Source organism: Lutjanus erythropterus, chromosome 17 (genome assembly GCF_056507025.1).
Source record: "Lutjanus erythropterus isolate fLutEry1 chromosome 17, fLutEry1.hap2, whole genome shotgun sequence".
In the NCBI taxonomy this organism is placed as follows: Eukaryota; Metazoa; Chordata; class Actinopteri; order Lutjaniformes; family Lutjanidae; genus Lutjanus; species Lutjanus erythropterus.
Window position 1 is genome coordinate 8,139,260 of NC_139333.1, and position 16,940 is coordinate 8,156,199.

Below are 16,940 nucleotides of genomic sequence, written 5' to 3' on the forward strand. Positions count from 1 at the left end.
TACCACCTTTGTGTTCCCAAAGCATTGCCATAAGGGTTTTTTGGTGAAGTTCCATTTTTGATAAGTGGGAGAGAAAATATAAAGAAGCTGCTGCTTCTGGTCATTGCATTTAAGTTATATCACCATTCATTATTTTCGATGTCATCGTCCATCTGCAATGTTTCACTGTGGGAGTCATCACAGGCCAAATCAGTAGACACTGTGGGTATTGTCTTTTCGTATCCTTCGGGCTCCTTAACTCCTTCTTATCACTGATGCTCAGTAGATGGGTACCAGTGTTGGACTGGGGAGTTTTTATCAGCCGTTGCAGAGTCTTCCTCTCCTGGGCCTCAGGCTGAGTACCAAATTTTGATACTTTCATGGCGCTGACCGAATTGCTTTGATCCTATTGCGTATCAAAAAACATCTTGTCATTCAGTAACAAATTTTGGTACTCAAGGAGTAAATCTAACCAGCAGCAGTGATGCTTTAAGCAGCATGCTTGTACCAAGATCTAATAATGCTGGCAGTCAGCTGTTTAATGTTACAAGTATATAGAGGCAGGCAGGAAAAGCAAGACGTTATGCACAGAACCAGGTATCATTGTTGCTCCCCAGTATTTGAACAGCTTCCTCCTTTGAAGTAATTTTCTTTTTGTTGAGATGGGTTTTATAAAGTTATAAAGTTCATCAAAAGGATTGTTAAGAAACTAGTATCGAAGTCAAGGTATCGGTACTGGTATTGAAAATCTTTGAATGATACCCAGCCCTACATTGGTTTTAGATATTCCGTGCTATTTTGTGATATTTTAGTCAGGATGCTTCCTGTTGCTCCTCTGTAGAAGTTAACAAGAACTTGGCCTGGGAGTTTTTGCCTTCTTAAAGTTTACAGCAAGTTCTCTGTTGATGACAACTGCACAGTTTGCATTTTGAGGACTTAAGCTATTATCCAAAAGAATATCTTAAGTACAAAACATCTAACACAGCTTGCGAAAACAGTTTCTCTCAACACCTAACTGCTCCAGTATATTTGATCTGAAAGTTTAGCTCATAGCCTCATACTAAAAACATTTTGGCGAATAAGTCAAATCTCTGAGGTCTCAATTAGAATGAGGAATTATTTTTATTGGGAGCTACAATGTTTGATTAAAAGGGAGAATTTTTACGTAAATGATCTTGCAGTCTTGCATATTAACTCATGCCAATGCAAATATTTAGCATTTTAAGCTGTTATGCAACATATCCCTTGTACAAATATCTTTGTCTTTCAAGCAAGAATAAAAAAGAACATGGATTTAGCATCTGAAAGGACATTCAGAAGCCTGGCTGTGAGATTACCTTTCACTGCCATCTTGAAATTGACTGGAGCCAGAAAATCCAAATTTGGTCAGAGAAGAGGAAGCCTGTGTAGAGCTGGAGATGGGCCGCTGAAGGAAGTAGTGTTATGGCAGTGTCGTGAGCCACGGTGCTGCTGGAGAACAAGCTTTGCCATCTTTGTGTTTTAGTGGGAGGACAGATCTTTGGCCTGATGCAGCACAGCAGAGACAGCTGACCACAAATGGAGCTGTGTTACTTTTGTTTCAGGCTACTTGCAGACTTGCAGACTATACTTGCATGCAATGTGGAAAACACTGAAACCAATGTAAAGATCAAAGTGGTTACATTGGTCTCCCAGCAACAAGGGCTACGGACCCTCCCTCTTGTCACATTTCTTCATTCCTATGACCAGGAATCTGTGTGAATGGCCACTTTGAGCAATTAGGGCAGAGTAGTGAGGAACTAGAGGACAGCAGAAGAGGGGAATGATAAGAGTCAGATTGTAGTAATAGAACAATTTGAGAGACGACACATGAAGGGTTAGGCTCGGAGTTGTGAGGGATGAATCACACACGTTTGTCACATGTTTGTTTCCAGAGACTCGTAGATGTCTGAGCTACCCACTGAGGATAAACTCTCACTTACCAGACAGCTGAAAAAACATAAAATATGTAAACTGAGTAAAACTCGGTGAGCGTTAAACCTCCTAATCATCAGCAACTCTGAACTGGACCGGAACCAAAGCAAACTGCATCTCAACAACACGCTTATATTTTTTGTAAGTTTATATTTTGCCCATTAATTGTGGTTTTACAAGTCAAATAAATGTCTTTCAGATGTTGAAAAAAAGAACAATGGTACAAAAATAGGGTAATGTCAGTTGATCGAAAGAAAATTAGTTAATTAATTGATTAATTGTTTGAGTTGTTTTTCATACAAAAATGTCAAATATTTGCTTGTTTCAGCTTCTTAAATGAAGTATCTTTGAGTTTTGGATGGTTGGTTGGACAAAATAAGTACATTTAGAGTATTTTTTTTTTTATCATTTTTTACATTTTATAGACTGAAGGATTGATCTGTTAATAACCGGCAGATTAATCAATAATTAAAATAATTATTATTTGCAGCCATATGTTACATAAACCCTGGATTTATCTTCTACCCAGTTCTATTAATACCAGCATGAGTCAATTGACAGAAATTTAATTGCCAAAGAATTTGACATTCAATCATTTGAGTCATTCCTTAAGCAATCTCCGGTTTGGCCTTCCTAAATGAGGATTTGCAGCATTTCTTCTTTTTATATCATTGTTAATTGAATATCTCTGGGTTTTTTCACTTTTATTTGGTTGCTGATTAATTTAATAATTGATTAATTGTTGCAGCTCTACTTTTCATGTGGCTGCTATGAATTCTTCTAAATGAAATTCTTTCCAGACGGCTGCTGGTGTCGTCACCATCATTTTTTCCATGCAACTGTATACACACATATATATACATCAGTTGGAGACTCGTCACCCTGGTAACAAAGAAAATGAAGGAGAAGCTTGTTCTGTCCATATCAGATATAAACTCACAGCAGAGCAGAAAATGCTTTCAGTGTATGACCACACTTAGACAACACAGGACCCACAAACGATCAGTCGGCACAAACAGCAGTTGAGTGTGACGTCAGGGAAAGTTAAAAGCGCTCGTACCCATACACACACACACACACACATACACAGTTGATGATGTGGGTGAGTTGGCAAGACAAGAGACAGCTGGTTTTCAGCAGCAAAATGCTTGATCATGTCTGCAATTATATAAAGGCATTTGTGGGTTACAAGGTTACTTTGATGCTTTGCTTTGTGCGTCCTGTTTGTTTTTTTTCCAGTGCTTTCTCAGGTGCAAGAGTCACACTTCAGCCTGAAATACTGCAGCGTTCATCGGCTCTGCAGTACAAAACAAAACAAAGGTGGACCTTATGAATGAGTCAGTGAATGAGTGAAATTGTCTTTCTGACCCTCAGGAACAAAATGAATGAATGAATGATTGGACTCCTCTGTCTAGTACCAATAAAGATAACATCAAGGTGGAATGTGCAAAACAGTTAACAGCTAAGTCATCATTGATTACTCTTCTGGTGGACCTGGATGTATTTTAATACAATGAAATATAAATACATTTCATGATGATCTCTTAGAGTCAGTTAACCTCATTGTCAACACGTTAAAGCCTGATTAAATTTGTGTCTTTGTGCTCTGATGGCCCATCACTGGTGGTTTTATAGTAGATTTGAATTTGAATTTCAAACATTACATTACCAGCTCATGCTCAATGACGCAAAGGGTCTATTCCCACTGTATTTCATTTTCATGTCATTATTCAGTCTTGACGTCATGTTCTTGTCTATTCTGTCTGGGCAGAGGGGATATTATCTTCATCATAAGCTCATGATGTATCTGGCCTGCTGATGTAAATTTTTAAAAATGCCAGCATGTGCCTCAATGGATGGTAATGTCAGTCTGTTGGTGGGTCAGTCCACCACAGAAGTATTTCAACAACTATTGGACACTTACAATGAAATCTTGTACTGGGATCCATTATCCCCAGAAGAAGAACTGTGCTGACTTTAGTGATCCCCTTGTGCTTCCTCCAGCGCCCCAGGAAAGTCAAGATTTCCACCTATCCAACATCTCAACATCTATTTGGTTGGATTGGCACAAACTCTTGTACAGACATTCGTGCTCTCCATGATTTGGTCAACCCAAATGACTTTAGATCACCTGAATGTTCCTGTAGAGTCCCCATAGGGCTCATATTTTTGGTTCTAGGTATAACTATCGAATTGTTTGCCATGAAATGGTTTATGTGATAACTTTTGTGATCATCAGGTCAAAAAGGTCAGTTGGCCCAGTACTTCGGTTTTGATGATCAAATACCTGCGCAACTTATTTACTTCCTGTCTGACATAGCTATACTTTTCATCGAGTGCGAATTAGCAAATGTTAGCATACTAAAAAAATGGTTATCATGATAACATTAAACTCTGTAATCATCTGCGTTTTTATGGTTTACCATTTATCATATTGTCTTTGCAAACGTGGTCACATGCTAGCATTAGCATTAGCCTACAGCTAGTTGTTGTATTAGTCAACACAGAAGCTGTGGTTATGTTTACAGCAGTTAGCTAGGTTTGAGCCAGGATTATTTGGAAGGGAGTCTAATGGGTTTATTAGTGCTTTTCTAGCATGTTGCTAATCCATCTGATGAGGACAATAATCAATACAGTAAAACTGTATTAATAATAATAATAAAATGGTGCCACTTTGCAGTGCACACTCACAAAGTAAAAGTTATCAGTTTCCTTTTCTAGTTTAGCTAACTCACAAAGTAAAAGTTTGTACAGCTTCTTAAATTTAAAATTGACAAGCCTGCTACGCTTGATTTGATGGGGGACACTTTTATGGGGCACAGAGAGTGTAGAGACAAGACATTTTATGTTTGAAAAGGAGTCATTGTAGAAATGTCACACTGTGACTATGTAATTCAAAGCTTTCCCTGTCATTCATATAATAGAACTAGTAGTTATCAAAATAGTGTGTATAACTGCAGTGGCAATGAAGTTCTTTACTTATCTCTTTTAATTTGCTGAAACACATATGACACATAAATGTGTCATTAAAATACTAGTTAAAATGCTGTAAATGACAATGAAATAATCATCATATACAACATCATTTGTAATAGTAAACTTAATTCTGCAAGTCCATAATAATGTTGTGAAATTATTGTACTGAAATATATCATGTACACAATAAACTGTACAGCTTAATAAGGAACACAGAATCAGTACAGTAACTTACTACAAATAACCCAAAAATATAATGTCTACAGTAACTATGGTTACACTTGTAGCGGGAAACAGCAACAGTGATTTGTTACATTTAGAAAGTGACCATCTAATGAAAATAAAACATGTTTTTAAAGTTATTGTAAGAACTTTAACGGTACTCATATCGGTACTCTTTATCAGCAATTACCCAATAACTGTATATACTGTCTACTTGTTTTTATTTAATTTTGTTTTATATTTTATCCCACTCTACTCTGAATGTAATTATCCATTTATATGTTGTATGTGTGTGTAGCTTGAAGGAACAAGTCTCATTTCATTACGCAACCCAGTGTTGTGTAATGCTATTAAGTGACCTTGATGTAACCGTAGAGGTGTTATTTCTGTAACCTGAGTTGACACCGTCTGTACAGCTGTGTCAATCACATTCACACTTGTGTCTATTTTTGTGGAGTTTTTTTTTCTGTTGCCACTTTTCCACCCGCCTCCATTCACACCTTCAGAGTTAATATAGAAATAGGAAAATACAGTGGTAACTGATGTAAAAATTCAGTTTTCTGTATCCTCAATATGGCTAGTACACTGTAAAATAAAGAGTGCGTTTTGAGGGTGAAAAAAAGCAATATCTGCACCTACAACAACTTAAAAGAGATCTCTTGGGGGTTTGTTGAAATGTGGCAAAATAAAAGCACAGTTTTCTGCATTTCTACAACACAATAGCAGAGATGTGAAGAGTTGGACCAAGAAGAACAGCAAACGAATTTCAAATTCCTCGAATTGGAAAACTGGAATTTTTATAATACGAAGTCCAACATAAATCCAGATGACTCTTCCTTTCAGACCAATTATCACGAACGTCCAGATTCACTCTTGTCCATGTTCATAGATAGTTCACAGGGTACAGTCCTTTAGTAAAAATGTTACAGTCGAGAAAAAGAAGCCTGCAGTTTGAAGTCAGGCTCCATTTTGCCAGTCACGTAAGTGCTGCTACCTTCAAATCTTTGACTCTAAAGTGTTTCTGCCAACTCGTTTATGCAATTCTCTTTCAATACTGGTTGATTCATTAGCGCTTATTGTGCAGCAAAACAACAACGCAACCGTGACACTTTTTGTGATGTATGTCGGCGTGTCTTACATCAGCAGTGAATTACTGATGAAAGTAGGTCAACAAAACTGTCCTCATTTGGAATTCAGTATAATTTAATACTAAGTTTTTGCTTTTACCTTGACTACCCTGTTTCTTTTGTCTTTCTTTCTTTGTCACCTTGTATTGTTAAGTTATTTTCTCTCCACAATAAAGGTCTTCTGCACCTTAGGTCCTTACAATTTGCACTAATGATCAAAATTAAAGCATGTACTGTACCGTACTGTACCATTGGTTAAATAATGTGGTTATGATTTATTTTTCTGCAGTATGACGGTGGCGATGAAGGCCCAGGCCAGGTGGGAGGTGATGGACAGGACAGTTGTCTTCTACACTGGTGTAGCTCTCCTGGTGCTGGGCACTCTGCTGGTGGTCAGCAGCTTCCTGGCTCTGGGATTCACTGGAACCTTCCTAGGTAAGTTAACAAACACACAAACAGTTACACAAGCTTGACCCACACTCAGGGTTTAAAGTTGCAATATCTCGTCCTCTCCTGCTTCGATTTTGCAAAGTCCCCCTAATACTAAATCAGCAAAGTACTTTTTTGAAGACCCTGAAAACTTATTTTCTAAATCAGCTTCATAGGCGCAAACCTCAGTTCCACAAAAGTTTCTGCACACCGTACAATGAAAATGAAAAGAGAATGCAATGATTTGCAAATACTTTTCAACTTTTATTCAACTGAATACAGTTCGAAAACAAGATATTTAAAATGATAAACTTTATTGTTTTTTGGAAATATACACTCAGTCTGAATTAACGTTTTTAAAAAGTTGGGGCGGTGCAGCAGAAGACTGGGAACCTGTTTGGAACATTCCACAGGTAATCAAGTTACTTCGTGACAGGTGACAGTATCATGATTGGGTGTGAAAGTGGTGTCCTCAAAAGGCTCAGTCTTTCACAAGTATGGATCTGGTCATCTTCAGCACTTTCTGAAAAACTGCATGGGACAAAACTGAAAGGAAGTTAGGGATTTCACCATCTACAATCCATAATATCATCAAAAGATTCATCAAGAAGATCCTGTCCCAACTGTTTTGCAACATGTTGGAGGCATCATATGCAGAATGAGTGTGTATTTACAAAAAAACAACAAAGTTAATCAGTTTGAACATTAAATATCTTGTCTTTGTACTATCTTCAAATGAATGTAAGTCAGAAATGATTTGGAAATCATTATTTTATGGTTTAATTTACATTTCACACAATGCCACAATGTTTTGGGAATAGGGATTTGTAGTTTGGACCAAAGTTAGAACACTTATGGTTACTTCATTGAAGAGATTTCCTTTGGTTCTCAGTGTTGTTCTCATTGGTGTGAAGTGGGAGGGGGGAGGGACTCAATATAATTTTGCCTTTGTTCATAAAATTATGTGAGAGAAGATAGATGAAATTATTAATTATTATTAATTTCCTCTTATTAATAATGATCAAATTTGTTTTTTTTTAATAGATTACACTTATTGCTGAACTGTATTTCACCTTTTTTAACTTGAGTGACCAGGAACTATTTAACATGTATTTATGTTTATTGCTATTTAACACATAACATACATACAGTAAACAACACACCAAATCAGGGATCATAGTGACTTGGGGAAATGGGAGAAGAAATGCACACACATGCTGTGTCCTAATAAGGACATTTTAAGCGCACTTACATGTGGAAAGACATGTGAACAGCCTTGCTCATTTCTATGCATGCAAACACTTTCGTGTCCTCAGCTGGGGACACGTAGATGTCTTCGCATCTGCTTCCGTCACAAACATGTTTGTTTTCATTTGTTGTGCCCTCGAATGCATCTGGGCATCGATTCAGAAAAACGCGAGTCTGACAACACCATTATGACCATTTGGCAAGATCTGGTTTATGGTTTCTAGGTCAGTCATTTTTCGTGAGTCATCTCCAAGATCTGGATGTTGTGTCTCAATCCTGCACCATCTTTGTCCATAATTTAGTGCCCTCGGTGAGCAAAGTTTTTCTTCTTCAAAGATAACAGTGCGACTGATGAGAAGCAGCCAGGATCAGCCAACAGACAAGTTTCACATGGGACACAGACCGCGGGCAGTAAACAGGTCACAGTAGTGCAGAAAACTGTGGTGAGAGTTGTTGCTGTCCAGTGATTAATGAGAATGAAGTCTCTCACTGGGATTTTACACCAAATTGCTGTGTAAAGTAATTTATGTCATTTAAAGGCATTAGTCATAAAGTTTCATAACCACTTAAAAACTCCTTGTTGCAAGTTTCATAGTCAAACCTGGGTATGTGAAGGGGAAATAAGGATTATGGCCCAACCACTATTGAACTTTGTGGTCAAAGCCAATACTGATATTAGGGTTTTAAAAAATTCTGAAATTGATATATTGGACAATATATAATATAATATACAAAATACAGAATATATATTCATAAGCACACATCTTTTGCAATGATCCCTAACACAGTTGTGACAGAGATGTGTAATAGAGGCAGGATATTTTAGAAACTATAACTATTAAAATAGTCCAACACAACTAAAAAAAGGGATATAATATGCTGACTGTAAAGCAACCTGTATTACGCTCTGTTTTCATATAGGCACATATCGGACACATTGTCGTGGTTTTGGCTTTGTTGGTCATTTCCTGTTTTATTTTGGTAGTCCTGGTCCTCCCTCATGTGTCTTGTCTTTACTTCCTGTTTTTTTCCCGCTCTTTTTGATTGTCATTGGTTTCACCTGTCTGTCCACCTGTTTCTAATTTGGTTCTGTCTATTCAGTCCCTGTGTTTTCTCTGTTTCTTTGTCAGTTTGTTTGTTTCCCATGCCGGTCATCCTGTGTCTCTTGTGTTACCCTCCTGTGTTTAGACCGTGTTACTTGTTCCTCTGGACTATTTTTTGAGTTTTTCCCTCTCATGGATTCTTTTGTTCTTTGGACCCTGGATGTTCCCCTCCTGTGTTTGTGTAAGCCTTTGTTTCATTTGTTTTACTTCATTAAACCTTTTTTGAACTGGTTCTCCCGTGTTGTCATAACATGCATATGCAGATAACAATAAAGACCAAAATAGCTGTGATAGACCAACATCAGGCTGATGGTATCCGTCAGGCTCTAATAAGAATTTATTTAGAACATCTAAACCTACAATGACAGATTTTATATTAACTTTTTTATTCTAGCTAAAAGGCAGAACATGTAAAACCACAAATCTACAAGCAGATACAAATGCTTGTAAAGAGCTATAAAAGAAGAAAGCACTGCGGTCATAACACTTCCTGTCTGAATGTGACACGACTGCTTGTGTGGAACTGGTCCGACAGTAGACCTTCTTTAATGAATATATTTTGAGGGGAAAGTATAAAGTAGGACAGGCACACATGTAAATAATATAATGAATGTTTGCTGAATTCCATGTAGCCTTTTCTTACCACCTCAGAAAAGTGTTTGTCCTTGCCATCGCTTTCCTTTTTTTTTTTTTTGACTGTGATCCTTCCTCTGAATGAGTTTCTTTTGTATCTGGAGCTTCAGAAGCTTTTCTTGGACCAGTCTAGATGCTGTGGTCCACTCCTTCGCTGCATTTGTCAGATCGCCCTTATTCTAGCAAACCAGTCATTGCCGGCTGACATTAAATGCATCACTACCACTGAACCAGTGTGGAAATGTCACCACAGACAGCATATAAAAACTAAGTACAGAGGGATTTACCTGGCAGCAACAGGCTTAACAAACAGTGTGTGAACTTGTTTGGGAAGGGCTTGGATGTGATGAATATTGATTTATATGTATGAGTCCTGCATTCCAGCTTTAAAATACATTCTGTGTATCATTTTAGAAACAGTTAAGCACAAAATAAAGTGTAAGTTCTCCAAAATATTGGATGGACATACTGTCACTCCCTAAAACTGATCCTGCAAGACTTTTCTCATTAGCTGTTCCAAACATGGTAATCGGAATTATGGAATTATTTATTATTCCATATTTGTTTACTTATTTTACCTTGAAGTGATTTTATATTACTCTGGATGAGCTTGTTTATGCGTACGTGGGGATTTTTTTTACACCTCATCATGATTATGTTTCCTTTCCAGTTCCTCCTACCCTGGGCACCCACAGACATATGCACACACATACTAGAGGATATCGCCTGTGGGTGCGTGTTGTAATTTGATGTCTTATTTGCTCTATATTAAGCCCCTTGAGTCAGTGTGACCTGATGATTCATACTGATGACACAGGGGCAGAAACAAAGATCGCAACACAATCAAATTACGCGCAGGGTGTTAACGTATCGGCCAGCTGGCCCAGGATCCAAACTCCTAACCTAGGGATCACAGACCCACTTCTCTGACCTCAAGGCTACCTCAGCGCTATCACTGCCGTTCTCCAAATCCAGGTTGGCCATTTTCATAACCGTAGTGACGCAGGGAGACACAAAGAAACGTTACGTTCAGGTTTTAAATCTGACTTAGTTACCGGTCTTCACTTTGAGGTCAAAAACGAGGTTAGCATATTGTTGCGGAGGCCAATTACAGCTGGTTTTCCATTCAAAACCAAAAACATTTGTTTATATAATCTTTTTTATCCTGCCCTACTTGTGGTGTTTAAATGATCATACATAATGAAAATTGTTATATAACTTGGGCATTAACAGCCTCTCTTTGACAGAAAACAGGGCCAGCAGCACCACATGTGTAATTCAACAGGTCAGCTTTACCTACTGGAAGCCTGCGTGTGTGTGCGTGTGCTTGTGCGTGCGTGCGCGCGCGTGTGTGTGTGTGTGTGTGTGTGTGTGCGTGTGTGTGTGTGTGTATGCGTGTGTGTGTGTGTGTGTGTGTGTGGGTGGGTGAGTGGGTGGAGGAGGGAGGAAACATTTGAATGTTAGTGTGTGTCTGTGTGTGCACAGTACCTGGGGAACTTATTACATAGCAAACAACAGTAAGTGCTCAGATTACCATGAGCTGCGTCCTACGGTAGTTAATCTGCCGCCTGTGTTTTATTGGCTAAAGCCTGCTACTGCACGAGTAGCCTCGCACACGCTTAACGCCAACTGTTGTTCATCACAAACCTCCAATACTGAAGAAACATGCTAAAATTACTTCAACTACCATGGACGCTGACTTGGGATAAACATTAGGGGGCAAAAATGTCATCCTCTGTCATGTCAGACGGTGTGATGTCATGAGGAGCTGGGATTAACATTTTTTACCAAAAATTACCAATAGTAGCTCACAATCCTTGAGAAGGAAAAAATATCACATTAAAAGAAAAAAGTAGTGAAGTTTGAAGGAGCCACCAAATACTGACACAGAGACTGAACCAGCTTGGGAGCTGACCTTGTTCACAGTTCCTGAGTGCAGCACTATGTGTGATTTGAACACTCATGTTACTGTACTCTGTCGTGATTCAAATCACAAGGTTTAGTTGACTGAGGTCACATGATTACTTGTTGCTGTGAGACAGTCCGGTCCAGTCTGGCCATTAACACAACTAGAGTCATGAACAAGAGAATGCTAACTAGACCACCCACCTTTAATATGTAACTTTTCAGGATACCGCTTTATACTAAGACTGAATACATAAATAGTTTATAATAGGTTATTAATTAGCTTGTGAACACTTTACATGAATCATTAATAAACAGTCAAAAACAAGTTACAACAACATTTTCATATTTTGATGTGGCTCACTATTTGGCAAGGTCCTATTACTGTTTACAGCTGATTAATCTTATTAATGAGTTATTACATTTATATATTTATAACTAAGCAATGATACCTGAAGCTTAACATCTGAGCTCACAATTTCGCAAGCAACAGATCACTGTACCCTTTTTATCCAATGTGTTGTAACAGCTTATTAATGATTAATAAACTGTTTACTAATTAATTAATGACCTAATTAAAACCATTTGTAAATCGTATATAAGGGTAATCTTGTTTTATGCCTTGCTGCATAAAATGGATAAAAACACTAGATGTATTATACGTCTTGTTGAGTTGTGTACTTATATTATCCCAGATATTTCCAACAAAGTTCACATAATTAATTCAAGGTAATGGTGCATTTTCTGCTAGTTGTGCTATTAATAACCTCTGGGTTGGAGAGTGAGACAGGAAGTTGGCACACATGACTAAATGTAACTTTTAATATTAACTCGTCCATGAACTTCTGCCTCAGTCAGATAGAATGCTGCGTGTGCAGGAGCTTGACAGCGGCACTTAGCAGGTGGTCAAATGACATGAACGAAAAGTAAAGCCTAGTGGGAAACAGCGCTGACGTTAGCAAGCCAAGCTGTCTGACGTCCACTGTCCAAGTGGATTCCACTGAACCTAGCTTGCTAGCTTTCACTTTCCAAATGGAATACAAGGTGAAGAGCAGGAAGGACCTTCCAAGTATTCAAAGTTGCAAAGAGGCAAAGAGCTGAAATCACTAAAGGCTGAAAGCTTGAGCTTATTTAATTTAATTTATAGGGATTGGATACCAGCTGAATGAAAATTGTTTGCTGCAGAAAGGTTTTCCTGCCTCCTGCTCTGAAATTTGGGATGATGCTATTCATTACAACCTCTTTCTAGACTCTGGGTTTCAAAGAAAATCCTTAAAATATTCATGATACAAAATTCAAATACATGATTTTGTTTGATTTTTTTTTTAGAACAACAGTCTGTGGGGGGAAAAGGCAATGTGTGGGATTTAGTGACATAAAGTCATGAGATTGCAAACACCTTGCCTCACCCTCCCCTTAGAGGGTCAGTGTCCATTCTCAGCTACTGTAGACATGAACAGCTCATTCTAAGGTAAGAAACACAACAATTCATATATATGAGGTGATAATACACTAATGAAAACAACTCAATATCTGCCAATAAATCCCCGTAAATCTTACAGACTGGACCTTTAATATAATCCTGTTGTGATGTTTTTCCAGCCTGTAGCACACTACATAAATTGACAGTGGGTCTCCTAGCAACACGCTCTCAAAATGTTTGTCAACCACTGCCATGAGCCACACTCACCCAGAGTCTCAGACACTGTTTCTGCAAATATGTCCTAAAACCTTTCTGTAATCTTTTGAAAAATGGGGCAAATATAGGCTACGTAATATCATCATCATTTACATTACCTCACACAAACAGTGAGAAGAATTCACATCTCAGTTTGATATTCTGTGATTCATTTATTGCCAGAAGTGTCGGCACAGTAATCAAACTTTGGGTACGGAGTTTTCACATGAGGTCATACTCATGTGGTCATACTGTTGACATCAGTAACAGCCAGGTGACGGTGGAGCAGGCAGACGGTGTAGCGGTAACAAGGCTGTGTCGAGCCAAAGTCATGTTCCCATCATCAGGCCAACTTCAGGGTCTGCTCTTTGTTATAAACATGTCAAAAATGATTGTAGCATGACAAGAGGACCGAGATCTGTCTGGTCCGAGTTTGAAACAACACATCAAGGTTTATGACACAGCGGAATCCATGGCAACGGTGTGAAAGAGTCCGCCAGGTTTGGCTCGGGATCCCTGTCCACCTGAACCGGTTGATGAACTGGCGCTTGGATCCAAACCATTAGCGTTACACCCCCCTGCTAATCGCTTAGCGCATGCTGGGCACGTCTCCAGACCCTTGCATAACCCAACAAGAAAAGCAGGTGTATATAAAAATGGACAGACATCAGTCATGAAATGCAGCGTTTGTGTCAAATAGAGCCAGAGTTGTCTCATCTCAACATGTTCCAGCTTTAAACCACTATCTAATGTGTCTGTGTTGGTTTCCCAGGTGATTACTTTGGCATCCTGATGGATGAGAAGGTGACAGGCTTTCCCTTCAACATCATAGAGAACCCGATGTACTGGGGCAGCACTGCCAACTACCTCGGCCTGGCACTCATGTAAGTGTGTGTGTGTGTGTGTGTGTGTGTGTGTGTGTGTGTGTGTGTGTGTGTGTGTGTGTGTGTGTGTGTGTGTGTGTGTGTGACTGGAAAGGAGGAGAGGTCACTTTCAGGAGCAGGGTAGAATCGGTTTATGATTCTGCTGGTACGATCTGATGTACGAACCTAAACCTCTTTAATCTTACACTCACTGACTGTACTGGCATTTGATTTAATGTGATTTTCTGTTAAGTAACAGAAAGATAAAAGGAGGTTTTTTAGCGTTTTTAATCCTTTTACGATGTTCAGTGTAAGGGCTATATTTGCAATCGCATATGCAAAACACAGCTGGCCTCAAGACACCTCAATCATGGTGATATAATCCATTTATAATCCATTTGTAACTCAATCATCCGCCACAAAAATGTCAGTTACCAACAATATAAACCACAATTTTCAGAACAGACACATCATAAAAAACTAACAAAAAAACATTTGCAATTTAAAACACAAATCAGCCTTAACTTAACCTCAACTTAAATGCATTTGAACATTGCTGGAAATATTTTGTAACATAAAATGACTCACAACGTGGCCGGCAAAGTGCTGATGTGCGTCAAGTGATTCTAAGTAAAGTGAGGGCATGCAGTAGAGGCAGAGATAATAAGCTGTTACCTGCAATGAAAGATGTTGTTTTCTCCAAGTTGCAAATCACGTCCCTCTTTCCAAAGGTGGGGAGGTGAAAACTTAAACGTGTGCCTCGTCTCTATGACAACTGTAACCACATCTCTCGGAGCGCGCCGTGTGTAGTTGCTAGGCAAGTGTTCCAGGCCTGAGAAACCAGTCCCCGATAAAAGCTATTAGCCCTCCATTCGTGCTCACACAAAAGACATGTGGACTCCACTCCTAATCACAGTGCCTCTGTAGTCTCTTTGTTGCGACTAATTTTGCCCAGTTTAATTTCTGCTTTGTATTTAATTCACTCTCAGCCCTTCATCTGCTGTCTTGCAGGCTTTGTGTGGTCAAAACATTGATTGCCTCATTTCACTGCCACCTCTCTCTGTTTCTCTCTCACCTGTGTCCCTCCAGTTTCTTCCATCTTTTTCTCCCTTCTGTACAGTAGCAGGCAGCCTCTGCCTCAACCTGATCTTCATCCTTTTGTCTCTGTTGTTGCCCTCAGGATTTAAAGAAACACTATAAAACTCTGCAAATAGACTTGTTCCAACCCCATGTGCACTGGCACAAACGTGCTAATGTCTTTGTGTATGTGTGTGTCTACTGCTTCACTCAAGTCCAAATCAATTAGACGTCTGTGGTGCCTGAAGATGAAAAACATCCGTATTTGTATTTTTGGTGCTTTTAGATTAATGAATTAATGCATCATGTGTATCTGCAAAACCTTAATGGCTTTTTGATTGCATTTCCAACCTACGGCTTTTTTTAATTTTACCAAAACAATTCTAGCTCAAGATACACTTACTCACATCTTTTTGGCTGAATTAAAAAGTCCTCCAAGGTCAGCAGAAGTTGTCATGGAGGAGCCGAAGTTCTTTTTACATTCTGAAATTACTGCAATTGCTGCAGTAAACCTTGGTTTACAGGTTGTATACAATTATCTAAATTTTAACAGTGCAGTTATTATTTAGAAACTTCTATACATCAAGTATTATATTGTATGTAAGAAAAGATATGTATTGATAGTTACCAATATGGTGCATCTTAATTTGCACGTAAATTACACAGCATATTAACATGTGTTTACACACAGAGCCAAATGTTACACCCCTCACTCCGCTTACCAAGGGTGCAACATGTGGGAAAATATAACTTGATGGATACACCTTCTCTGAGCTGAAAAATAGCAAAAAGATGCGACAAAATGTAACACTGTATTTTTCAAAAAGTTGATACAAATTTTTGAAATTTGCTCAGACGTTTTTTTGTATTTAATTTTCTCTTCTGTCCCAGCATTGACCCAGATGCTGTATCTTTGAGCCCCAAGCAATATATTTATTGTGCGCCGGCACATCGGGACAATTTCAAGCGCTGCTTGTATGTGAAAGGGGTTGTTTGTAATCATGATCCCACAGTTATAACCCAACTCTGCAGTTGCTATCCAGAGCTTTATGAAGACTTTCAGCTCATTGCTTTGGGTCACTCTCTGTTATAATTGATCAAAAACCCACCAGAGACTACTTGCCCAGCAACAAATGACAACCAAACAAAGTCAACAGCTAGATGGTGAACATAGTGGAGCATTTAGCAGCTAAAGCAGGCATGTCCAAACTGTTCCACCAAGGGCCAAGCGGCTGCAAGTTTTTGCTCCAACCAACCAACAGCACAGCTGACTCAACTAATCAGCTGTTTAAAGACTGAAATCAGTTGATTGAGTTGAGTGTAGCCTGCTGTGCTCCGTGTTGGTAGGAATGAAAACCTGCAGCCACATGGTGGTTCATGGAATAGTTTGGACATGCCTGAGCTAAAGAGATATTTCTCTCAAGAGTTGGTGGAGACCAAATACAGAGCTAAAATTATGTGAATATGATATAATATAATAAATGCCAGGTGGACACAAACTTAAGACCAAATTATGATAATGTTGCTCCGCATCTGCTGGATGTGTAAATAAGCAGCAAGTCTAACCCTAACCCAATTTAAAAGGTCATAATTCAAACTTGCAACCTTGGAAATAGACCTTTTTAAGTTTTAAAAGGGCTCCAAATAATAGATAGTTTTAATATTTAAGACAGCTGAGTGCTCTCCATCTGCTGGCATAGACCATGGAAAGGAAAGGGTGAGCAAGCTGACTTTGCTTAAGATGGTT

The 16,940-nt window shown here is 38.7% G+C and overlaps 1 protein-coding gene across 1 annotated transcript in view; it reads left to right on the plus strand.

Moving 5' to 3' along the window:
• The window catches only part of pemt (phosphatidylethanolamine N-methyltransferase), an 80,650-nt gene that overhangs the window by 43,560 nt on the left and 20,150 nt on the right, over window positions 1-16,940 (plus strand). The window contains exons 4-5 of the mRNA XM_084741299.1: window positions 6,547-6,692; window positions 14,026-14,137. Coding sequence (XP_084597425.1) covers window positions 6,547-6,692; window positions 14,026-14,137 — 258 coding nt within the window. The remainder of the gene's footprint in view (window positions 1-6,546; window positions 6,693-14,025; window positions 14,138-16,940) is intronic.